Source organism: Cibotium barometz, chromosome 3 (genome assembly GCF_041138505.1).
Source record: "Cibotium barometz isolate CiBa-2024 chromosome 3, ASM4113850v1, whole genome shotgun sequence".
In the NCBI taxonomy this organism is placed as follows: domain Eukaryota; kingdom Viridiplantae; phylum Streptophyta; class Polypodiopsida; order Cyatheales; family Cibotiaceae; genus Cibotium; species Cibotium barometz.
In genome coordinates this window covers 633234-660114 of record NC_141048.1, presented here as the reverse complement: position 1 = coordinate 660114, position 26881 = coordinate 633234, and the positions used below count along the sequence as shown (strand labels likewise).

The following is a 26881-nucleotide window of genomic DNA, read 5'->3' as shown; positions in this document are numbered from 1 at the left end:
GTCGAGTTCTTGGGTACAAATTGGATGAAGGATGCATGTACTATAATAATCAGCTATGCATTCCCAATGATGAGGGAATAAAGGGAAGGATTCTAAGAGAAGCCCATGATAGCCTGATAGCTGAACATCCAAGGTTTATAAAAACCTATATGTCTGTGAAGAAAAGCTTCTTCTGGCCTGGACTAAAAAAGGATGTACTTGATCATGTGCGACAATGCTTAATGTGTCAGAGAGTCAAGGCGGCAGAGAGAGTCAAGATGCCAGGAAAACTGCAGCCTCTAGACATTCCACAAATGAAGTGGAAATGTATCAATATGGACTTTATCACTGGATTACCTTCAGTGCAATCAGGTTACAACTCCATTTTTGTGGTAGTTGACAGAATAACCAAAGTTGCCCATCTGATTCCAGTGTGAAAGAAACATATACTACAGTGGATGTTGCTAGAGCTTTCCTTAAAGAGATCTTCAAATTGCATGGCTTACCTAGGAGGATAGTAAGTGACAAAGATCCCAAATTCACATTGAAATTCTGGACCGCATTCTTCGAAGCCGTAGAAACTTTCTTGGATCTCAGCACAGCCTATCACCCCGAAACAGATGGCCAGACTGAAAGAGTGAACCAGGTAATAGAAGATATCCTTCGGTCATGCTGTGGGCAGGGGACCCAAGAAGCGGTTAAGCCATTTGCATCTGGTTGAATTTGCTTACAATGCTTCTTATCATCGAAGTATTGGGATGAGCCCTTTCAAAGCTTTGTATGGACAAGATTGCCTTACACCGTTGACTTGGTCCAACCTATTGATCAGAGTCAAAATGTCTAGACAAATGCTTGATGACATGGGCTAGCAAATGCAATCAATCCGTAAAGATATTAAGGCAGCCCAAGATAGGCAAAAGCAGTATGCAAATGAAAAGAGATCAGAGAGAGAGTTTGAAGAATCAGATATGGTCTTCATTTGAGTACGACCAAAAAGAAGTTCCTTATCTTTAGGGAAGTACAAAAAGCTCTCTCCCATATACTATGGACCTTATGTTGTTATAAAGAAAGTGGACAACCTAGCTTATAAACTTCTTCTGCCTCCCCATCTCAAGGTACATAATGTATTCCATGTCAGTTTTCTTAAGAAATATGTACCTAGCCCGAGTCACGTACTTGATGAAAAATTGATTTTTCCAACTCAAGGCCAGATGGTACTCTAACGTGAAGAAATCCTTAACGTTTGGGAGAAGGTTCTCAAGAGTAGAGCCCTCAGAGAGTTTTTAGTCAAGTGGAAGTTCTTCCATTTAGAAGATGCCACACCTAAGAAGAAGAGTTGGCAAAAGATTACCCCCACTTTGCGAGATGAGGTTCAAGTGGGAGAGGATGTAAGATTCCTCCTCAGCCTGAATAATGAAAAAGCTTTTACCTCAATTTCTTATAATCATTCCCTAACTATTTCTGAATACAAGAAAATATTGTTTTTTCTTGTTTTTGCCTAGAGAGAAGAAAAATTCTAGAGAGAGGTAATTCAAAATTGAGATATTTTTTGATATAAAAATTCTCCTAATATCAAAAATATATTTTCTTGAAATAGAAGTTCAAAATAAATTCTAAAAGGTGCATTAGGAATCAATTAAAAATGATATAAGTGACCTTAGCCTAAGGGTCAAGATTTTCAAAAAATTCTGGATTATGGTCCAATTAAGGTTCCTATGGGCCAATAGGTTTAATCCAAGTGTTGGGATGAGATAAATCTAATGAATAAAAGAAAATACCCAAAAATGAGTAAATGCTCACATAAGATGAAGAGTTGACTGAGTACAAGGTTTATTAGTTAAAATTTAAGAGATATTACTAAAAAAATGATATATTTTGGAGGAATGATGAATTTTTGACACCTTGGTAAGGAGAGGGGGACCTTTGAGGTAGGCATCTCCTTCACATGTGTGGGAAGGTTTTTTTAATTCAAAAAAAATATAATATTTTTATCTCTCCTCTCTCCTAGATCAAACTGGGATCAAAAAGAAACTGGTCCAAATCTTGTCCAAATTCAGCCAAATTGAAGCTAGAAAATTCTAGAGCCTAGTTGGACTCAGTCTGTGAGCTATACCATGCTAGTATTACATTAAAATAATCATATTTTTTATTATCCCTTAAAAATCCTCTACTTTTGGAGAGATTGAAGCTTCTCTCTCTCTCTCTCTCTTCAACAACTCTTGGAGCTTTCTTCTCAACTCACTAAACCAATTGATTGGTTGGGGGCTTCACTTCTAGATAAAGAAGCAAGCCAAACCTAGAGGTAAGAAGGAATTTCATGGTTTATTGTTAATATTCTCAAATGATTTCACTTCTCAACCCCTCTCAAGCTTGAGAAGTTTCTAATTAGTTGGTTTTAATGAAAATCAAGCTTTCTCTAAGAACTTTAATGATTAATCACCAAAAAGTTAATCTTTATGTTTATTTTGAATGCTTTTTATGTATATCTCTCTCTCCCAAAAGAATAGTCATTCCTATGGCTAATTCTTTAGAAAAAGAATGCTTCTCATTGATAAATTCTTAATTCAAAACCAAACTCTAAGCTTGTTAAGCTAGAGGTTAAGAAAATAATATTTTTATGCTTTTATGTTAATAAAATTATGGTAAATTTATGATTTAATTCTATAATTTGGATTTAAGTTTAAGGATAGTTCTTCTATCATAATTGTATTACAAAGTCTTATTCTTTTCTAGAAAAATTAAAAAATTATCTATAATAGCAACGAAGCTATGGTAAATTTTTTAGAAATTAATACATATCTTATTTTTATTCATAATGCTAAAAGAGGACTTCCTACCATATTTTAGGATGGGACATCCTATGCTAAAAGAATGATTTTCATCATATTCATGAGAAACTAATTTTTAGTATTTATTGTAAGGTTCCTCCCTTTAAAAATGGGAGAAACACTTAAGGTAGTCCGCTAAGTCTTATCTTGGGAAAAATTTCCTATTCATCGACACCTTGACCCTGTAGAGATTCAAGGATACGATTTATAGGTATGACCTAGCTCTATCCCGCAGGGGGAGCGTGATCTTCTAAACATCAAATCACCCATAGGGCAATTGATCAAAAATTGGGCAGCTACTAGACTTGATTTCTAGAGACAACGCTTTTTTCCTCATCTTTATGCAAGGCATAGCCGCTGGCCTAGTCTTCTAGAATAGAGTTGCCCAAGAACCTAACTATCTAACGTAGGGCTTTCACTTAATCTGTTGGAAAGCTACCCGACTAATCGGGTCCACCCGTCCGTAGGATGGTGCCGTCGGGGCATTCCATCCTCCCACTTTCCACCCTACTCACGCATCAATTTGTTTTCTAATTAATACTACCACACTGTTTGACATAAATAAACATATTCCTTAATTAAGGCCCTTCTTCACAAGGTTCGTTAAAACAGCCTTTTTACACAATACAATCATACCAAAGACAAGATGTAATTATATAAAAAGTTTATACATGAATCCATTTCCATACAAGCCAAACCGGCTCTCTTATTCTTATTCTGCCGATGATCTAGAATTCGGCCTTCCAACCTCTACATGCTGGGCAAAACCCTACGGGACCATACACCTCATCGTCGGCCGCTGGCGAGGACTCAAGCCGGCCTGTTGCCCTCTCAGGCTCCATTGCTCGATCCTCCCACCCCTCAGAGGGATGTCTGCACACTAGGGTGGGCTTATTTACCGCACTAGCCTGGGCCCTCAGAACTAGGCAGCCTCATAATCTCTCGCCTCAATCGGCGATCCTTATTCTCCCAAAGGTATGAGGGATACCTTGGGCCATTCCCGGGCTTTGCTAACGACGCCGCCCGGCTACACAAGCACGGAACGGAGTTAGCGTTGAAGCCAAAAAAAATCTTGAATTCTAAAGATAACAACTTCAATGCAATTTACTAAATATAGCATTCACAATTCATGAAGATAACAATTTCAATGCAATTTATCGAATACAACATCACATAATTCGTAACTTCATATAATTTTTATGTCCTCATTTTAAAAGGAAAAGACACCATTCATTAATACTAATTTAAGGAAAAATCTCTTCTTTTGAAAATTAACCAAGCTAACCTGGCCACCGTTTCCTTGAGGGGCTTGAAAAGGGAGGACTGGAGCCGCGTTGGGCGCATCTTCCCCCATCTTGTTGTTACGTGCTCCTCGTGAGGCAATATTTTGTCGTCTCCGAGATGAGACCATCTTAGGCGTCGCCTTGTAGAGCTCGCTGCTGCGATCGAAACGCTTCAGTCGGATCTGAATTTCGAGCTCGTTTGCTCACCGTATGAGCAAAAGAATATGGCGCACGAACCCTCGCTTGAGTCAAAAAACTCTTACTAAAGTCTACGCAAATGGGGGGGGGAATTGTGAGATGTCCTTAAGGGCAAAGGCAAAAACGTGGAGAGGGTTGGGAGGGGTGGCTGCAAGCCTCTCTGTAAGTCTATTCACACGGGGGGGGAGAAGAGTTAAGGACATTGGCTCTTAGCAAGAGGGAGATGGAGGAAAATTGGCTTATCTGAAAAGAGCCAAATGAGGGGGTGTGAGAGGGGTGGCTGCAAGGGCGGCTGTACTTGCAGCAAGTACGCTACACAGGGACGAACGACGGTACGGACAGGGTGTACGCTACACAAAAATGCGTGCCGGACTGAGGAGCACCCCGGGGGTTTATATAGCTGAGGGGTGAGGGTACGGGCGCTGCGCAAAGCAAGGACGAAAGGACGGTGTACCTTCAAAGGCTATGGATCAGTGGCCTGCATGGGTCTAGGGGAAAGGTACGGCGTCTGTTGTCTGGGAAAGGAGTGGTATGCATGTACCTTATCTGGTCTGGGTGTCCCTAAGGGTACGCATGGACCATACAGTGGGCGACCGTCCTTTGGTTCTTGGGCGGCCATTGTACGGGCGTCCTAGTAAGTGTGTACGGACCAAATTTTGGGGCGGGATACCCAAATTTGGGACGCCCGTCTCGATTTGCGTGCCAGACCGCCCCGGGGGACGAAAATTTTTTTTTTGTCCGGGAGGTTCTCCTGGTCACAGGGGTTCAGACCGTTCGTCAATCGGACGTGCGGTCGTGCATTTATTAAGGTTTAAAGGTCGCCGTTTTTTAACTAAAATGATTGAAATTAGCGTATAGGCTTGATCCGGTGTCCGTTTTGGATGCTGCAAAATCCTATATTAGGATAAAATCGCGCGCAGATTCCAAATTTGGGCTCAGAATTTGAAGATTCTAAGTAGAAATGACTCAAATAATAAAATCATTGATATTTATACCATAAAAACTCATAATTACATGGACATTTCTTTATTAGTGAAGATGGGTACGTTACATCCTTCCCCCCTTAAAGAAATCGAGATGTCCTCATCTCGTCATGAATTGGGGATAATCCTTTAAGAGTGTAGCTTCATCTTCCCAAGTTGCATCCTCTTCAGGGTAATCTTTCCACTGAACTAGATGTTCTACAAGAGTTCTATTTCGGAGTTGCCTTTCCCTAGAATCTATGATGCTACTGGGCTGTAATTCAAGGACTCCTTGAGTAGGGATTACAACTTGTTCATCATCAAGAATATGATCGAGACTGGGGACATATGGTTTTAACAAACTTACATGAAATACATTATGGACTTTGATATGGGCTGGGAGTTGGAGTTTATAGGCACTTTTACCTAGACACTTGATAACTGTATAAGGACCACAATACCTAGGGCTGAGCTTCTTATATTTCCCAAGTGATAGAGAACTTCGTTTGGATCGCACTCGTAGAAGAACTTTGTCTCCTTCCTTGAAGATCCTTTCAGACCTCTGGTTGTCAGCATAATGCTTTTGTCGATCTTGGGCAGCTTTAATATCCTTTTGAATAGCCTTGGTTTGTTCCTCCATTTCTTCGAGCATTTTCCTGGATGCCTCAACTCTTATGGTTGGATCAGAGAAATTTAGAGGAGGCATTCTTGCCCATAGAGTGCCTTGAATGGTGACATTCCTATGCTTTGATGATAAGATGTATTGTAGGCAAATTCTACCAGAGGAAGGTATTGAATCTACCTTCTTGGTTCCCGTCCACAATATGCTCTGAGAATGTCTTCAATTACTTGATTGACTCTCTCAGTCTGGCCATCGATCTCTGGTGGATGGTAAGCTGTGCTAAAGCAAAGTTGAGTTCCCAGAGCTTGAAATAAAGACTGCCAGAATTTTGAGGTGAAGTCAGAATCCCGATCACTTACTATCCTTTTTGGGAGACCATGAAGTTTGAGGACTTCCTTGATGAATATTCGAGCAACATCAGAAGCTTTGAAGGTCTTCTTTGCTAGTATAAGGTGAGCTACTTTGGTAAGTAATTCCACTACTACTAGAATGGAGTCATATCCTCCTTGAACAGTGGGGAGACTTGTGACAAAATCCATACTAATGCACTCCCACTTCATTTGGGGAATATCTAATGGTTGAAGTTTTCTAGGCATCTTGACCCTTTCAGCTTTGATCCTTTGGCATGAGAGACATTGCTTCAAGTACCGAAGCACATTATTTTTCAAGCCTGCCCAATGAAAGCTCCTTCTTACAGCATTTAATGTTTTTGCATAACCTGGGTATCCTGCAGCAGGGCTATCATGAGCTTCATGGAGAATTAGTTTCTTTAAAGCAGGATCCTTGGGGATACATAGCCTGTGATTGAAGTAGAGGCTTCCTTCATGAGTGGAGTATCCCTTGATTAGATTCTTCTCTTTCTCTAAATGTCCCCCTTCTTCTACTAATTTTTTCATCCTCTGATAATCTGGATCATGAGATGAGACTTCTTCCACCTTGACCAGTATGGGATTATTTGGCATTGAAACTGCATTCAAGAAAGATTTGCGGCTAAGTGCATCTGCTACCACATTATCTTTCCCAGGGCGGAATTTGATGTCGAAATCATATTCTTGTAGAATTTCAATCCATCTCCTTTGCCGCATGTTGAGGTTAGGCTGGGTGAAGATCCACTTTAGACTTTTGTGGTCAGTTACAAGCTAGAATTTGCCTCCCAAGAGATAATGTCTCCATAATTTGAGACAATGAACAATTGCTAAGAGCTCCAAATCATGGGTGGCATAGTTTGCTTCATATTGCTTCAGCTTGCGGGAAGTATAAGCGACTGGTCTTCCTTCTTGGCCTAAGACACCACCAAGTGCTAGACTACTAGCATCGGTAACCACTTCAAATTCCTTGGAGAAATCAGGAAGCTTTAAGGCTGGGATAGAAGTAATAATGACTTTCAGCTGATCAAAGCTGTTCTGATGGATTGGCAGCCACACTATTTTGCAATCCTTCTTAAGAAGATCTGTCAAGGGTGCAGCTACCAAGGCATAATCTTTGATAAAAATCCTATACCAACCCGTGATTCCCAAGAACCCACGAATTTCACGAACTTATTTAGGGGGTGGCCATTCTAGAATATCCTTGACCTTGGCAGGGTCTACTGAGATGCCATCTTTGGAGACGATGAATCCAAGATACTCAATTTGATGAGTAAAGAAGGTACATTTGCTCTTCTTGGCATAGAGTTTATGTCTACGTAGCAATTGCAGAACTCTACGCACATGCCCCTCATGCTCTTCCATTGATTTGGAGTAGATTAAGATGTCATCAAAGAAAACAAGCACAAATTCATCCAGGTAAGGACGGAATATATCTTGCATTAGGCGGTTGAAAGTTGCAGGAGCATTGGTTAACCCGAATGACATTACAGTAAACTCATAGTGGCCATAACGAGTATTGAAGGCTGTTTTGGGTATATCTGTTTCCTTGACTTTGATCTGATAGTAACCAGACCTCAAATCTATTTTTGAGAAGACTTTGGCCCCATGAAGCCTATCAAGAAGTTCATCGATGCGAGGGATAGGATACTTATTCTTGACAGTGACTTGATTGAGCCCTCGATAATCTATGCAGAGGCGGAGAGTCCCGTCCTTCTTTTTTTGGAAAAGAACAGGTGCTCCCCAAGGAGAGCTACTGGGGCGTACAAATCCTTGTTCAATGAGTTGGGAAAGTTGCTCCTTAAGTTCAATGGCTTCAGGAAGGGACATTTTATAGGGAGTTTTTGAGACGGGTTGAGCTCCAGGGATCACCTCGATTTCATGGTCGACTTCTCGAGGAGGCGGTAACCCTGTAAGCTCGTCAGGGAAGATGTCAGAGAATTCTTGGAGCCAAGAGGGTTTTGTCTCCATACTAGGTTCAATGACTTTGTTGAGTTTGACTAAGAAAACTTGCTGACCCTTACGTGTTCCCTTGAGAAGATGTTTTGCCTTGACTACCCTAGACTTAGGTTTTCCTGTGATCCCTTGAACAGATATTACTTGGCCATGCTCATTTTCAAAAGTGATACTCCCCTGGTTACAATGAATGCTAGCTTTGTTTGTAATTAACCAATCCATCCCAAGGATTCCATCATAAATTCCTAGTGGCAAGACTCTAAAGTGACCATGAGTTTGCTCATTACCCAGCTCAAAATCAAGGTTTCCTATAGAGTGGCGAGATACTACTTCTTTCCCACTGGCTAACTCTACAATCATTTTTCTAGCTGTTTTTTGACTCAAGTTTAATTTTTGCAAGCACCTAGGAGAAAGGAATGAATGGGTACTGCCACAATCAATCAAAAGCTGAAATGGCTTACCGTGATGAGTGGCGGGAGTTTGGATTACACCAAATTGTTTATTCGGACCTTGGTGTTCTACTTCCGCATGGACGGTGGCGTGCTCTTCTTCAGCCGTTTCCAAGGTCGGTTCTTCACTTATAACACAGGCAGTTCTAGCAACTGCTCCTCCGCGGCCTCTGCCACACGGCCACTGCCTCTTGCACCTTGGTGGGTAGGGGTTCCACGGCCTTGATTTCCTCTGTTACCTTGGGGAAATGATGTTGCCATCTTGGGACAGTTGGCTCTAAAGTGTCCCGGCTCATTGCACTCAAAACACAAAGGGCCTTCTCTGGAAGAAGCAGCATACGAGCGGGGGGCAAAAGAGTTGCCTTGTCGCCCTTTGTTGTAGTAGGGGAAATTCTGTTGAGGTTTCTTGTAGGGTTGATCTCTAAGGTTTGCCTCAGGGTAAGATCTCTTTTGATTCTTCGGTTTGTTAGCCTTCATTTCTTTCACAAGGGGCTTTGCTCGTATGAGAGCATCCTATAATATGCTTGGCCTCATTGCTTCAAGGCGGGAATCTAGGGGTTCATTTAGCCCTTGGCAGAAACGAGCCACTTGTTGGGAAGTAGTCATAGTTGGGGCATACTTCCGAAGGGTAATAAATTTGGAATAGTAGTCCTCAAGAGTTAAGCTGCACTGTCTAAGACTAAAAAACTCATTCATCTTTATGGATTCATGGGATGGAGGAGGATATCTTTCCTTCACTGCCTGCTTGATGTCTTCCCACGTTTGAGAATGCTCGATGACTTCCTTGTCACGGCACCACTGTTTCCACCAGAGTTTAGCATCTCCAATGAGGCGAAACCGTGCGAGCATAGACTGATTTGCTACTCCAGTACCGGCAGTAGAGAAATAATCGTCCATCGCCTCAATCCATACTTCAGCATCCTTCTCAACCTTTGAACCTTCTCCTTTAAAGGAGGGAGGTTGCATTTGCTTGAGCAGGAGCTTCTTCTCCTGGGTATCGGTGTAGAGCGCATTGGGAAGTGGAGGGTGGTCGTCCTGGCCACCATTGTAAAAACAATTTTAAGATTACAAGATTCATATTTGCACAACGCTTAATTTTTGGAAAGTAAAACATTGAAATTATTTTATTTCCAAATATTTACAAGGACAAGTTTTATTACAAAGATCTGAGACTAATATAATTAGTCTTATTTGACATCAAGGGGAATTCCTAGGCTTGACTATGACATAAGGGTAGAGCGGTCCACATAGGTGAAATATGGGGGTTCCGCTGTAGTTTCTAAGACTCTAAAAACTGATGGTAAGGGTGGTAAACTCTGGATTGGGGTAGATCCCAACACCGCTACTCTATCAGCAAGTAAGACCTGCATCACTTTGTCATACACCCCAACGATCCTGAGGTATGCGAACCCCATCTATAGTCACCGAGGTGTCGGCCCTGGGGGTACCGACGAACCAAAATAAGCGGATCATCTTCAGCTTCTCAATCCAACGAATCCGCTTAAGGTCGGTGGTGAGGTTCCCAATCTGATCTGCTCGGATGAAGAAGTATCTCGGCCCACGACTCCAGAAATCTCTACCCCATCCTCTTTGAATACGAGAGAAATGAGGGAGGGATATCTTCTCTAATATCTACACCATGGTGTCGTGGAACTCGAAATTCGCAGAGTGACTAGCAGTCTCGAAGATGCATTGGAAAACTAGAAATTTGGAGTAGGCATCTTCCTCTTCCTACAATCATTCAAACATCAATTTAACTTATTTGTTTTAGTGGGATGTCTTTACTAATTAGCATTACGTTAGGTAAAACATTTATTACAAAACAGTCCTTAAACTGCAATTCCTAGGAGCCAAACTTGCTCTGATACCAATTGTAAGGTTCCTCCCTTTAAAAATGGGAGAAACACCTTGACCCTGTAGAGATTCAAGGATACGATTTATAGGTATGACCTAGCTCTATCCCGCAGGGGGAGCGTGATCTTCTAAACATCAAATCACCCATAGGGCAATTGATCAAAAATTGGGTAACTACTAGACTTGATTTCTAGAGACAACGCTTTTTTCCTCATCTTTATGCAAGGCACAGCCGCTGGCCTAGTCTTCTAGAATAGAGTTGCCCAAGAACCTAACTATCTAACGTAGGGCTTTCACTTAATCTGTTGGAAAGCTACCCGACTAATCGGGTCTACCCGTCCGTAGGATGGTGCCGTCAGGGCATTCCATCCTCCCACTTTCCACCCTACTCACGCATCAATTTGTTTTCTAATTAATACTACCACACTGTTTGACATAAATAAACATATTTCTTAATTAAGGCCCTTCTTCACAAGGTTCGTTAAAACAGCCTTCTTACACAATACAATCATACCAAAGACAAGATGTAATTATATAAAAAGTTTATACATGAATCCATTTCCATACAAGCCAAACCGGCTCTCTTATTCTTATTCTGCCGATGATCTAGAATTCGGCCTTCCAGCCTCTACATGCTGGGCAAAACCCTACGGGACCATACACCTCATCGTAGGCCGCTGGCGAGGACTCAAGCCGGCCTGTCGCCCTCTTAGGCTCCATCGCTCGATCCTCCCGCCCCTCAGAGGGATGTCTGCACACTAGGGTGGGCTTATTTACCGCACTAGCCTGGGCCCTCAGAACTAGGCAGCCTCATAATCTCTCGCCTCAATCGGCGATCCTTATTCTCCCAAAGGTATGAGGGATACCTTGGGCCATTCCCGGGCTTTGCTAACGACGCCGCCTGGCTACACAAGCACGGAACGGAGTTAGCGTTGAAGCCAAAAAAAATATTGAATTCTAAAGATAACAACTTCAATGCAATTTACTAAATATAGCATTCACAATTCATGAAGATAACAATTTCAATGCAATTTATCGAATACAACATCACATAATTCGTAACTTCATATAATTTTTATGTCCTCATTTTAAAAGGAAAAGACACCATTCATTAATACTAATTTAAGGAAAAATCTCTTCTTTTGAAAATTAACCAAGCTAACATGGCCACCGTTTCCTTGAGGGGCTTGAAAAGGGAGGACTGGAGCCGCGTTGGGCGCATCTTCTCCCATCTCGTTGTTACGTGCTCCTCTTGAGGTAATATTTTGTCGTCTCCAAGATGAGGCCATCTTAGGCGTCGCCTTGTAGAGCTCGCTTCTGCTGCCATCGAAACGTTTCAGTCGGATCTGAATTTCGAGCTCGTTTGCTCACCGTATGAGCAAAAGAATATGGCGCACGAATCCTCGCTTGAGTCAAAAAACCCTTACTAAAGTCTACGCAAATGGGGGGGGGGGGATTGTGAGATGTCCTTAAGGGCAAAGGCAAAAACGTGGAGAGGGTTGGGAGGGGTGGCTGCAAGCCTCTCTGTAAGTCTATTCACACGGGGAGGGGGGGGGAGAAGAGTTAAGGACACTGGCTCTTAGCAAGAGGGGGATGGAGGAAAATTGGCTTATCTGAAAAGAGCCAAATGAGGGGGTGTGAGAGGGGTGGCTGCAAGGGCGGCTGTACTTGCAGCAAGTACGCTACACAGGGACGGACGGCGGTACGGACAAGGTGTACGCTACACAGAAATGCGTGCCGACTGAGGAGCACCCCGGGGGTTTATATAGCTGAGGGGTGAGGGTACGGGCACTGCGCAAAGCAAGGACGAAAGGATGGTGTACCTTCAAAGGCTATGGATCAGTGGCCTGCATGGGTCTAGGGGAAAGGTACGGCGTCTATTGTCTAGGAAAGGAGTGGTACGCATGTACCTTATCTGGTCTGGGTGTCCACCTAAAGGGTACGCGTGGACCATACAGTGGGCGACCGTCCTTTGGTTCTTGGGCGGCCATTGTACGGGCGTCCTAGTAAGTGTGTACGGACCAAATTTTGGGGCGGGGTACCCAAATTTGGAACGTCCGCCTCGATTTGCGTGCCAGACCGCCCCGGGGGGCGAAAATTTTTTTTTGTCCGAGAGGTTCTCCTGGTCGCAGGGGTTCAGACCGTTCGTCAATCGGACGTGCGGTCGTGCATTTATTAAGGTTTAAAGGTCGCCGTTTTTTAACTAAAATGATTGAAATTAGCGTATAGGCTTGATCCGATGTCCGTTTTGGATGCTGTAAAATCCTATATTAGGGTAAAATCGCACGCAGATTCCAAATTTGGGCTCAAAATTTAAAGATTCTAAGTAGAAATGACTCAAATAATAAAATCATTGATATTTATACCATAAAAACTCATAATTACATGGACATTTCTTTATTAGTGAAGATGGGTACGTTACATTTATGCATAAATAATTCATTAAAGAAAAGAGAAATTCTTGGTAATTTTATTTTAATGCAAAAAGAGGAATTCCCATGATAATGGAGATCCATGTAATTAAATGGAAAAAGAGAAATTTTGGTATATTAAAATAATAGATATTTTTTATTTAATTTTAAGAGAAATTTTAGATAAATTTATTTTATGCATGAGAAATTTTTAAATGATAAAAGAGGAATTTCCATGACATTTGGAATTCAATCATTTAAATGGTAAAAGTGAAATTCTTGGCATAATTAAAATAATGGATATTTTATTTAATTTAAAGAGAAATTTTAGATAAATTTATTTTATGCATGAGAAATTTTAAATAATAAAAGAGGAATTCCCATGACATTTGGAATTCAATCATTTAAATGGTAAAAGTGAAATTCTTGGCATATTTGAAAAAATGGATATTTGTATTTAATTAAAAGAAGAATTTTTGTGGTATTGAAGTAGAGAAAGGTTTAAATTAAATGTTGGTGACAAAAGATGAATTTTCACCACCATAATTTCACATAGAGAATTAGGGTTGATAAATTAAATTGGTAGAAGAATATCTTTAGATATTTTATGTGGATAAATCACCAAATTGATATTTACCCAAAATTAGATTAAATGGAAGAAGAGTATTTTCATAAAAACCTGAGATTCTTATATAAAACCATTTCTTAATCTATTATGGTTAGAATGAAATTCATAAAGTTGGAATTTTCTTACGGTTAGAAGTTCAGTAGATGTTTATCTGAAGAAAATCCTTGGAATCAAGGTTAGAAATAAACCGAATGATTTTGGTTAGACCATGACTGTGAGAGGGACGGTCAGTAAACTACTTGTCCATCTCTCAATCTGAATCAAGCAAAAACTTTGTGTGGCCAATTCTAATTCTTAATACAAAGGATAGACTACTGTTGAATTAACCTAGTTTTTCCTTGATTGAAATCACCAAGAATCTAGTTAGACATTCAGTCAAATGATGGGTAGATTACCTTCATGAGAGATCAATGATTCTTATTAAGAAAATATGGATTAAGGAAAAAAAGGGTTTTATGGAACCAATCTCAAATCGCAAATTTTACTTGCATAGAACCTCTGTTTTCTTTTAAAGGACTATTTTACGTAGAATGCTGGAGGAAGCATTTGGTATGTGTTTAACTAAGAAGAGGCTCGTTGCAACAGCTGGCGAGGAGTCGTCAAGGTCTTGACCAGCCTCGGTATGGTTAAAATGGTGCGCGATGGGCGAGGACCGACGAAGTGGTCCCTGAGTGAAGTGCTAGGACACCTAAGTAGGATCCTAGAGGGTTCTGACCAGGTGATGCATGGGCTCGCGTGGTTGCTAGGACACCCATGTGCACGTCGAGGAAGATTCGGATGAACTGAAAAGAATGACTTTTGTGAATCGAATTTTGATATTAGATCTCGTTGGTTGACTAGCTGGTCTTCAACGGAGAGTCCGGATGATATATTTTGTAAAATAATGGAGTCAATATTTTGGAGGATTATGATCAACAATACTATGATTTTCATTGAAGGGAACTCTTTTCCTCGATACTCGAGCAAAACATAACCAAATTTTTATAAAAGAGTCCCACCAATATAGTGGTTGGTGGGCACATGGGTCAGTTGGTGGATCAGGGGATTCCTGCGATACACATAAGTTACAATTAGTTATGTTAGTTAGATTAAGTCCTAGGAAGCCCTTATTCTATGGGAGGGAATCAGCAGAGCTGTGCCTCATTAAAGGAGGAAAAAAGCGGTGATTCTATGGACCAAGTGCAAGTCTCTTCTTTGATCTGACCATGTGACTTTGGGTTTGATCGGATCAGTTTGAATACTTAAGACTTTGACTTGTTAGATTAATTCTCTCGTTAGATGATTTTGAAAGAGGAATCACCCGTGCCTTCCAGTCAAGGAAAGTTTTTCGAGGCTTGGTTTTCGGAGGAACCACCGGGTTGGTCTCTTGTCTGGATATCCGTGGTGGGCGAGGCCCTGAGTGTGGATCCCTGCCCCGCACATGAGGCTGACACTGCTTCCACCATCAGAGCCCTGGAGGGGGCACCACAGGGGGTGGGGGTCTCACAGAATGGATGTGGTGTGATATGGATAGATGTGAATATGATGTGATGATATCTGAATGGATGTGGTAAGATGTGGTGAGATGTGAATGTAATAAGATGTGGTGAATGTGATGTAATAAGATGTGAATGGATGTGATGTGATGTGGATCTGGTTAGATATGAATGGATGAGATATGACGTGCGTAGATGAGATGTGATGTGATGTGGACTTGGGTAGATGTAAATGGATGTGAAGTGATGTTAATAGATGTAAATAGATGTGATGAGATGTAATATGATGTGATTGGATGAGAATGGATGAAGGAAGATGGGAATACATATGACTGGATGTGGAGGAATAAGCAATGTGAATTGATGTAGAAGAATGTGGAATAACCAGAAATGATGTGGAACAATGTGGAATTCATAAAGCTTGATTTGCAAAACGGTTATCATCAGATCTATATTACAGAGGAAGATGTTCCTAAAACTGCTTTTAGGACATGTTACGGCCATTACGAATTTTTAGTGTTACCCTTTGGTCTCACTAATGCACCAACATATGCTGAATGATTTAATTCACGATCTATTAGGAAAATGCGTGGTTGTTTTCTTAGATGACATTTTGATATATAGTAAAACTTTAGTTAAGCGCATAAGGATCATCTTAAAAGAGGTTCTAGAAAAGCTCAGGAAGGAGAAACTGTATTGAAAGTTATCTAAGTGTGATTTCTTCAAGAAGGAATTGTTATACTTGGGTCATAAAATCTCTTGAGATAGCTTGAGTATAGATTTGGATCGAATCCAAAAGGTTTTGGAATTTCCAGTTCCGCGTATGGTCAAGTAGTTGAGATATTTCTTGGGTTTCGTGGTGTTTCTTCAAGAATCTATCAGGGATTATTCAAAGTTGACAGTGTCTTTTACCAATCTTCTTAAGGGTAAAAATAAGAAGTCTAATTCTCCAATTTAGTGGAATGAGAAGCAACAGGGAACTTTTGATACTTTGAAAAATAAAGTTTGCGATGCTCCTATGTTAGTCTACCGGATCTTAACAAGCCTTTCGAAGCATGTGGCCTTTGAGAGTAAGAAACTCAATGATGCACAGACCAGTTCATGAGAAAGACTTGTATGTGATCATTTATGCTTTAAAGACATGGAAACAGTATCTCACACACGAGGTCTCAGTTTGTGGTCTTCACAGATCACCAGTCTTTGCAGTACATTTGTTGATTAGCCAGACTTGAAAGGTAGAAAGGCTAGATGGGGTGACTTGATGTAGGACTAAAGGTATCTTAAATCGCATTGCTAATGAGTTGAGTCAAATCGGTGAAGTTAATGAACTTAACTTCACATAAATTACTTCTAACTTGTACGATTCACTCAGGGGAAAATGTACTACATATATGTTCTCTGAAAAATATTAGAATTTGGCAAAATCAGGGTCTAACTTTGAGGTAGACCAAAACCTGGTGAATCAAGGAAAAGCCAACCAATTTTTATTCGGAATGGTCTCTTATTCTGAAATGATAAGGTTTACGTATCGAATGTGCTGCAAATTAGACTCAGGATCCTCTTTGAGTGTCATGATGCACCATGACATCTTGGCATACAACGAACCTTGGCTTTGGTTAGAAGGACATTTTACTAGCCAAAAATGAAAGATTTTATTCAAAGTTATGTGGTCCAATGTCATCAATGTTAGATAAACAAGACTGAACACCTTAAATCTGCTGGGTTATTACATCCTTTGGATATTCCGTCTTGAAAGTGGGAAAGTATTTCCATGGATTTTATTATGGGACTTTCATGTACCAAAAGGGGTCATGATGCCATTTAAGTAGTCGTGGATAGATTAACAAAGATAGCTAGGTTTTTACCCACAAAGACAACAATCAAAGCGTCAGAATTAGCTTACCAATTTATCAAGCAGCTATGTATGGTCTATCTTCTGATATTGTGAGTGATTGCGGGACTCTAAGTTCACAATTCATTTTTGGGCAAGAAGTTTTCTAGAAATTGGAAACTACTTTGAGTATAAGTTCCTCTGATCACCCACAGTCTAATGGGAAAATAGAGCATGTGAATCAGATTTTAGAGGATATGCTTCGTGTGTATATCTCTAGAAAACCATCGAGTTTGGAAAAGTATCTTCCAATGATGGAATTTGCCTATAACAGTTCTAAGTATGGTTATAGTCCGTGCATGCTTATGTATGGATATCAACTCAGGGCACATGTTGATGTTGGTCTTAAGGACATTGAGATTAATGCATCGAGGGATTTCTTGCGTGAAATGCTGACCCAAGTTCAGGATTCTATCAGGAGTGCTCAAGATAGAGCATGATTTTATGCTGATAGGGGATGATCAGCTTGGTCTTTTGAGCTAGGAGCATTGGTCTATTTGAACGTTTCTAAAGATTCTCATACTTTATAACAAGAAAGTGCCCAAATTATCTCCTGGATATTGTAGTCCATTCCGAGTTATATGTTGGATTGGCACGGTTGCGTATGAGCTAAAACTACCTCCACATGTCCGAGTTCATCCAGTCTTTCATGTCAAACAGACTGAAAGAGAAGCTGGGAGGTGAGGATAACTTAGTTACTCCTCATGAACTCGTTGAGGCCGGGATTTATTCTATGTTCCACATGAACCTGAAAAGGTACTTGAATTCACAGAAAGAAAACTTCATAATCACACAATCCCTGAGGTTAAAATTAAGTGAAAAGCTAGGGAAATTGAGGATTTGACTTGGGAGTCAGTTGAGAATGTTCAGCGCAGGTTTCCTTCTTTTCATTGCAAGAGTGCAATGTTTTGAGGGAGGGGAAGTATGTTATGCGCACGTCATATTATGTGTATATACTAGGAGGCTAACCCGCCTTAGACATGTGAGCATGGGATCATGGGAACATGCTCTAGTGGGACAAGGTTTAGACCTAACCCGAGTTGGGATTAGGGCCATGCAACCAAGGGTCACACATGAACATGGAGAGTCAAGAGTCACTTGAGAGCTCTGCTATATAATAGGAGCATGGGGCACTCTCAAGGGATGTTCTCTTATGTAGATCATAGTATCTATGCTCTTGCCATTTCATACTAGAGCTACATATGCTGTTGGGTTGAAGACATACCTCTTGGTGGTATGGGACACCAAGGATAAGTATGTGGTTCTTCATTAATATGATGTGTGCACCCTTGGGCTCGGGGGTGGTCAGTTGGATGAGTATATGTCTGGATTATGTGTGTTTATGCTGCATAGTGACTAGCTAGAGAGATCGTTGGGGTTTTAACACTGGTAAAGATTCTTCTTCAGCTTGGGAGAGCCCAAGATCCAGGTTTATCCGGGAGGTGTCTTGGAAGTGCATTTCCTGGACCTCTTTTCCCATATCACTTTCTTGGAGAGATGAGTGTTAGGGACTTCTTCGTCATCCTCCTCACTTGAAGAACTCTTGATAAACTATGTAGGATGTGAAATATCTACCAGAGTAGAGGGGAGAATCTATTATAGTTCTTCCTTCTCGACCGATTTCTAGGGAATTGGGAGCGGCCCTTCCCTTTTCCTCTCCTTCCAATGAATTAAAATCCTTGGTTATCTTTTTTGGGCTCCGCATAAGAGACTGGGGACCTTGGCGGTGGAGGGAATTTAATGGGATAGTTTCTAATGAAATGGTCCTTTGACCCACAGTGGAAACATGTATTAGGAACATTCTTGAAGACCAGGGGCTGATCTAAAGTGACACCAATGCCCAAGTTAATGACAAGGGAGTCAAGAAGTTCCTTACTCAAATTGATATCTACCAAAGCTTGCAGGTGCCATCTTGGATTTAGCTCGACATTAGCTCTGACTCCCAAGAGTCTACGAACTGGTTGAAGAAGAAGTTTAATTAAGGGGTGTAGATGCACCAGCATGTTAGGAAACTCAACCCAAAAAGGAAAGAGGGTAGGGCCAACGAGGGAAAATTAAGGGACCACGGGAAGAGGGATAGGGGAGAGTTTCCGAGGACCCATTGGCCAACCCCTAGGGCATAAAGAGCCATCCCTTCTTCTCTAAACAACAAGCAGAAATAGTTATTCAGCATGTATTGGGTATGGTCTACTATAAGGCCTCTACAAGACCAATTGGTTCTTATCCAGGTCTTTAACACCTCCGCTAGAGGTCGTGGACCATACCATGGACCTGTTAGTGCTCTGGTTTGGTAAGTTTGTTACCACTCCTAAACTAGATCAATAGGGAGAGTGACAAAAAGCTTACTGTCTCTGTTTGCTCGATCTTCTCTTCAATCATACCCAGCGCCTCCACTATGGTGATATTGGGGTCCACCAGCTCGATTCAGGCTCTGCCTGGCTTCTTCGAAAGAGCTCCCTTCAAAGCTGCTTTAGTTATCTCTGTGTGAGATAGTAGAAGCGGCATTTTGCATTCTCCAGAGTCTTTATCTTTTTGGAGCTCTAAGCTCGGCCATCCTCGTATATCTTTACTTTAGCGAAAAGGGTAGGGCATAATGGTTTTGGCCTGGAGAAGCGTAGGGCAAAGGAGCAAATAAACTATCTTCATGCAATGAGGCGGGTGACAAATGTGAGATCTAGAGTGCAAGTATGCTGCGTGGCTCATAAGCGGGAAGAGAAATATCTTTGGGTCTCAGATTACTCTCTTGTGGAAACATGGCAATAATTTATCATTGGTCAACCTCTCCCGAGGTTTACATCGAGAGTTTTGATGTTTTAATTGAGAGACATAATCTCTCATCGACTCATGCTCTTGTTACTTTGTATAAACCTTGCAATGTGATGTGGCTTCATCTGTGCTAGCCTTGGTGCATGAGATGTTTTCAATTCCCAAGCCACCCTTCTTCCTATTTTTTTAACATTCTTAAATAAATAAGTTAGGGTACTTGTGGCCATCAACATGGTTGATCTTCGAAGACTAGTTGTGTCCAACCAGATTATCTTACTAGGTTAAACACCCCCCTTCCTTGTCCTCGATAATGCCTTATGTACAAATGACCCTTATTCACACTTAGGCACCCAAAACCATAAGTTAACTATTTGAGTTAGCCAATACCATGCCAAAATAACGAGGTGTTTAGAAATAAAAGTAGCAAAGACTTACTAAGGGATTTAGCAAGGACTTCAATAGCACTAACCGAGCATGGGATTTAGTGATGATTCAGCAAGGATTGCAATAGTACAGGGTTTAGCAAAGGGCATTTCAATAGCTTGAGTTTTAACAAGCATGATATTCTCCTCCGAATTATTGGTTAACTTTAGATGGAGCCTTACTAAAATGCATTGATATCTCTTGGTCTTGATATAGTGATAGAAAAATAAAGGATTATCTAAATAAAGGTGTTCAAAAATTATGACATTATACTTTATACTTGAATTTTGTGCTTGGTCATGCTTAGTGGAACTAAACGAATTTAAAGAGCATATACTTCTTAGGGTTAAATGGCCATGCAAGCCACTCTACATATTGGAGAAACCTCTCAAGAAATTTAGTAATCTACATGGATATTTTTGTGGTCCTCTAGGCAGTTGTGGCTCCTTCTTGTTAACCATTTCATATATAAAACTAATTTGTCTTAGAGCATCCCCAATTTGAATCAAAAGCTTTAGAGGCATCTGATCTGCAAAAAAGATTCAATTCACAAAGCATGTCTTATGCATTTGCTTAATCTTTAAGTGATATATCTAAGGCACGTTTGCTTGTTTGCTTAATATTATACAATCTTTAAGTGATAAACCTAAGGAAGGTTTGCTTAATATTATACAATCTTTGAGTGCTAGACATAAGGCATATTTGCTTAATATTATACAATCTGTGAATGATAGATCCAAGGCATGAAAAGTTGCACACTACCTTCACTTACACCACTTTTTAAGGGAAAGAACTAATAATGATTGCTTTAACTTATAGGGAAAGACTCTTGACTTCACAACGTCCATATTTTTTTTAATTAAAAACTATTCATCACAACTTACATTTATAATCTTGTGTGTGTGTTGCAACTTTATAATAGTTTGTTAGATTGGAGACTACTTCCCTATATACACATGGTTTTAATCTTAGTATACATCATGAAACAAGTAGAGAGTGACATTTGGATCTGTTATATTAAAAAACTCATTTTGGAATCAATTTCTATCAATACTAAATTTATGATAGTTGTAAAATAGCATGAAGTTATAAGAAAACACAAGTGAGACAACAATGCTTAGCTAGTAGCAAAGCATGAATACAACAATAACTCCAATTGGGTTAAGTTACATTAAAAATTACACCTTAATTTATTTATGAGGTGGTTCACATGGTGAAGAGAGGGGATGTTGAATGTTGCCTCACTTTAATTGCATCTATGCTTGGATTAGTTTCTGGTGAGCACAACTAATTTGAAAACATACCTTCATTTTAAGGACCGATCTTGCAAAGTGGGTCCAATTTATAGCAATTCGAGTGAGTCAACCCCAAAGATCAAGTTCGTTTCATCACACAAAATGTCGTTAATGAGGCCGTTTGTGAGTCTAAAAACATTGGTCAATGCATATGTCAATTTGAAGGAGAGTTGATAGAGATTTATTAAATGTTACAAGTCTTGGCATGCATATGGAGGCACTTGAAGCAAAGGTTGGCAAAAGTAAGTCAACTCCCAAGCCTAACACAAAGTTGCAAGTCAGGAATTATATGACTATGAACAAATTTTCAAAGTGCCATAAATCATGGACAGTGGACGAGAAGGTATTTCATGCATTGACTTTCTTATCTAGCGATGCAAAACTTAGGCGGCATAGTTGTAAAGGAACCATTGGAAATTTAAAACAAAGCGGCTTTAAGAAAGCCATTTTTACCAACTATTGAGGTGGGAAAGTGAGAAAAGTTGGATGAGATATGGAATACAAGAATAATTCAAGACTTTATCCACAACATCGTACACCATTGATGTTGGAGATCACCGACATGTCAAGAAGCGATTGCCATTTGTGAATCACATTGGTGGAGGTTATGCTAGATTAAAAGGTGACCACATTGGTGGAGGTTGTGCTAGATTAAAAGGTGAGGTTGTGAAAGTTCCCAACCAACTTGTTATGACTATTGCATTGGCAAATTTGGAGACCAAAAAAATAGATGGGCAAGAGCTCATCAACCAAGAAGACTGAAGAAAGAGAGAAGAGTATGAAGACTAACTTGTCAAACATGGTCAACATGTTAAGATTGGATGACCAATGAAAAGGCGGTGGTAACATTAAGGCACAAGACATCGACACATCAAAGTGCCCTACACTAAGTGTTTCATGTGTGAAGATAATTACTTGGCAAGAAATTATCCTTTAAAGTAGGAACTTAAGGCCGAAACATTTGAGTGCTTTGGTCCAAGACAAAGACATGGAGATGTTTTACCATGTGGGCTTGTAAGTGAGGCCAAATGGCTTCGTGGAGCATGATTGCATGACATATGCATGCTCATGGACAATGGCTTGAACGATTATGGAAGCCAAACACGAAAAGGAGTGTGGAAGACCAAGTGGTGTGGAGTTGCTACTTGATTAATCGGTGATTGCTTTTGGTGAAGAGTCACCTTACTTGCATTGTAATACCCATTCACAAGAAATCATAGAGAGGAGGAGATTGAAGAGAATCATGTATGGTACTTGTGCTAATTCATACATTACCCATATGAGAGAGATGGATATATTCTTGTTATGTGCTTAACAATGTGAGAGAGTGAACATGTCTCTTGAGCAATCATATATTCTTGAAGGTTCATGCAAAACTAGTTAGATATGGGCCTAAAACTATGAGATTGTACAAGAAGGTCAAGCAAGCAAGTTACATCTTTGTTGCTTTTATTAAGAATCCAGTTGGTACTAGACCAACAGTCAAATTTTGGTTCTAAAAAAGGGGAGGTGAAGGGTGTTGTGTTGGAGAAGCAGGCTCCTAGGGGTTGTTCTACTGAAGCTATGGTTGAAGCTTGCATTTTGCTTGGGTACCAGATTTCTTAGGAAGAGTCATCTTTTGTATATGAGGATGATAGATGGGAGTTGGTTTGTAGCTTGCTTAATAGAGGTTGCTAAATTTCATGTTGTTGGGTGATTGTGGTAGGGTTAGAAGGATGTAATAATATAAAGCCTCTTTGTTGCTATATATATATATATATATATATATATATAAAATATTGGTTTAAAAAAAACAATGAGATGTCTCTTGAGCAATCATAGAGAAAGCATCTAAGAGAGCTAAAAAAATGAAAACTTTATGTGATTCTCAAAAAAGGGGAGAAACCTTGTTAAAGGCTGAAGACCCATAGAGAACATGTGTTGCCTATCATCCTAAGATGTCATCAAAGAAGAAAGAAATTTACGTCGTAGTAGGAAACTACTCCAAGAACCCTGGATCCAAGCCTTTTTCGACCTCTCGCAACAATTAGCCATCATGCAAAGCACGGGGTCTTGCGGAAGGTGGTCACACACTTTTTTTTTTTTAAAGTGGAATCCCAGACACACACACACACACACACAGCCTTGCGCAGACTCACCTCCAACGCGCGCGCGCTCGCTCTACAAAACGAAATTCGAAAGGGATTGTAAAGTTTGAACTTTATTTGGCCGGCAGGAGGGCGCGGCGTTAGTATAGACGGCAAGTGAATGGACGGCCGAGATTGATGGGCATCCAACGGTGGGCAGACAGCTTCGCACGTGAAAACGACTTCCCTCGTTCTCCTTTCTTCATATTCCCCCTCATTTTTGCAGTCGCTCTGTGTTTTCTAGGGTTTCGCCATCGCCAGCAGCGGCTCGACCCTCACTTGTTGCTGCAGACAAACGCCGGAAGCCACGTCCCAGGCCTTCTTAGGTTGTTTTCCTCTCGATGTCTAGGATTTTCTGCAGATCTGCGAGTTGAGCAGGTCTCTCTGTGGTTGTTTGCTGTCCGAGGTTCGATGGTGTTATGCACTTTGCTCTGTGAACTGCTACCTCATGTGATCTGTTAGGCCCCCCGCATCTTGGTGTGGTTAGAAAAATCTATCCGGAACTGGTTCGATCAGGACTCCGGTCTTTTCACATTTTTGTCGGTCACATTGATTTCTAGCTGTATCGATCGTCACGTTCTCTTAATCTATGCCCGGTTCATGTTCCCATTTTATCTGGCTACCATTGATCCCTCTTGCATGTTCGGCCAGCCTACATGGATGCTGAATTGCTTTCTTCAAGATAAAAACTGTTACAGTTAAACAACGTGTAGGAATTGGTCCCTTTGTGATCTAGGTAACTTGGTCGCTGCGCTCCTTCGTCTGCTTGCGAATACATACGCCTGTCATCTGTTCTTTGTGCATGATCTAGATAATACTCATTGGCATCTTGATTCATGTACGCAGCTGGTTTACACCTACTTTACTTTCCGGTTGTGCACTCTGTCGACATGCAGCAGCATATTCTGACTCAATGCTTGACTTTTCATGCAGTTACTTAAAAGATGGGTGATGCGGATGATGTCCAACCTCTTGTATGCGACAATGGATCCGGGATGGTCAAGGTATGGACAAACTGCCATCTTAATGCATTTGAGGAGTGTCAGGCCTAGTTGCGAAATATAAGTGATTGCATCCTTTTTTACGAAAATTGCAAAGGCTTTTGCTGCATGTGTCGTTGATACGTGTCATGCAAGTTGCTTGCTTTGTAGGCTGGGTTTGCTGGTGATGATGCGCCCCGAGCAGTCTTTCCTAGTATTGTGGGCAGGCCTCGCCATACTGGTGTGATGGTGGGGATGGGACAGAAGGATGCCTATGTTGGTGATGAGGCCCAGTCAAAGCGTGGTATTCTCACCTTAAAGTATCCAATTGAGCATGGGATTGTTACAAACTGGGATGACATGGAGAAGATCTGGCACCACACGTTCTACAATGAACTTCGAGTTGCACCAGAGGAGCATCCTGTACTGCTTACTGAAGCCCCGTTGAATCCTAAGGCCAACAGAGAGAAAATGACTCAGATCATGTTTGAAACTTTCAATGCACCTGCCATGTATGTTGCTATACAAGCAGTGCTCTCACTGTATGCTAGTGGCCGTACTACAGGTGAGTCTGTCTTTTTCTGTTTTGATGGTCATTTGCTTACGCTGTGGTCAGTTCTTCACTAAGGAGCTTTTGGTGCTTTAGGTATTGTGCTCGATTCTGGTGATGGTGTCACCCACACTGTTCCTATCTACGAAGGCTATGCACTACCACATGCTATTCTTCGGCTAGATCTGGCTGGTCGTGATCTTACTGATGCCCTCATGAAGATTCTCACTGAGCGGGGTTATTCATTCACCACAACTGCAGAGAGGGAGATTGTACGGGACATGAAAGAGAAGCTTGCTTATGTTGCCTTGGACTTTGAACAGGAACTAGAGACATCAAAGAGTAGCTCATCTTTGGAGAAGAGCTATGAGTTACCTGATGGACAGGTCATCACAATTGGTGCAGAACGCTTCAGGTGTCCCGAAGTGTTGTTCCAGCCATCCTTGATTGGAATGGAAGCTGCTGGTATTCATGAGACCACATACAACTCTATCATGAAATGTGATGTGGATATTCGTAAGGATTTGTATGGAAATGTTGTGCTTAGTGGTGGGTCCACCATGTTTCCTGGCATTGCGGATAGAATGAGCAAAGAGATTACTGCCCTTGCCCCTAGCAGCATGAAGATCAAGGTTGTGGCCCCGCCAGAGAGAAAATATAGTGTCTGGATAGGAGGTTCCATCTTGGCTTCTCTCAGTACATTCCAGCAGGTTTGCTCTGGGTTTTTTTTAAAGTACAGTGCTTGTAATATTTTGTTTGTGGTATTAGGTTTTGAGTTTCAGTTCTCTATCTTTGTGTTTAACTTATGGGTGGTGGGTGCATGTGCAGATGTGGATAGCGAAGGCTGAGTATGATGAGTCTGGACCTTCTATTGTCCACAGAAAGTGCTTCTAGATAGTTTTACCAGCAGTACCATGGTGGATATGGATGTTGGAACATAGTACTTGATCACGGTGGATTTGGATTTTGTTAAACATGGGTTTACCATTAGGGTTTTGGATCCTGCAACCTAGGAGTTTTTTCGTCGTCAAAGAATGAGTTTAGCCTGCCACATAAAGAGATTTGTATTTTCTTGTTTTGTAAAGGAAAATTATTTTCCTATGGCAGGTGCTGATAGCTGCACTTGCAAGTCATAGTCCAACCACAGCTACTGTAGTACAGGGAAATGATCAATAGCCAGTCAGTGTCCTGACTCCTTCCAAAAGAGTTGGGGCTCTTCTAAAACCCAGTTAGTAACTTTTGAGAACATAAGTATTATTTTACTTATCTCTCTCTCTCTCTCTCTCTCTCTCTCTCTCTCTCTCTCGATCTCGATCTCGATCGACTAGTTATCTTCATTTAAATTAATACTTGCTAAGTATCTTGTTCTAATGTCACTCACTTTAAAATTTTTGAAATTGCTAGTTTTTTTGGATGTCCTTGTATTCTTTGCAGACCTTTTACTATTTTTTTCTTTAATTGTTTAATATTGATTTAAGTGCAGTTATTCTCTCAATTTTTAATCTTATGAAGGTGTGTATCCTTGCGGAACATTCCTATACTCACAATTGGAGTTCCCTGGTTTCTTGGGTCATTGCCGTGTATATACGTCTTGTCAACTCCTTGTCTCACGTTTCTCATACTCCTTTCTCAAGTAATTGCTTTCATTCTATTCATTGTTTTTGATTGTCTTGATACGCTTCAGCTTGTCTCCTGATTGTTTCGCCACTATAATTAAACTCACATCTAGGAATTAGCTATTGCTGGTGTAGGGGGATATCTGATTGAATTTTTAAGTTTTGATTTCATTCGGTTCATTGTTTTTGATTGTCTTCATACGCCTCAGCTTGTGTCCTGATTG

The 26881-nt window shown here is 40.8% G+C and overlaps 1 protein-coding gene across 3 annotated transcripts; it reads left to right on the top strand.

Moving 5' to 3' along the window:
- The first annotated feature begins 23692 nt into the window (after positions 1–23692).
- Positions 23693–26306, top strand: LOC147639577 (actin). Of its 3 annotated transcripts, none has more exons than XM_086825502.1 (5): positions 23693–23837; positions 24445–24515; positions 24663–25056; positions 25138–25751; positions 25870–26306. In XM_086825502.1, the coding sequence occupies exons 2-5, from the start codon at positions 24456–24458 to the stop codon at positions 25933–25935; spliced, it is 1134 nt and encodes a 377-aa protein (XP_086681628.1). In that variant the 5' UTR covers positions 23693–23837; positions 24445–24455; the 3' UTR covers positions 25936–26306. The 3 variants fall into 3 exon arrangements, with proteins under 3 accessions (XP_086681628.1, XP_086681632.1, XP_086681639.1); XM_086825506.1 differs by having other exon boundaries at positions 23745–24247; XM_086825513.1 differs by lacking the exon at positions 23693–23837 and having other exon boundaries at positions 24648–25056.
- Positions 26307–26881: the final 575 nt, after the last annotated feature.

Coding starts and splice junctions, on each gene's coding strand:
- LOC147639577 (XM_086825502.1), top strand. CDS start 24,456: ATGGGTGATGCGGATGATGTCCAACCTCTTGTATGCGACAATGGATCC. Junction 25,057..25,137: donor TGCTAGTGGCCGTACTACAG/GTGAGTCTGTCT, acceptor TTGGTGCTTTAG/GTATTGTGCTCGATTCTGGT. Junction 25,752..25,869: donor CTCTCAGTACATTCCAGCAG/GTTTGCTCTGGG, acceptor GTGCATGTGCAG/ATGTGGATAGCGAAGGCTGA.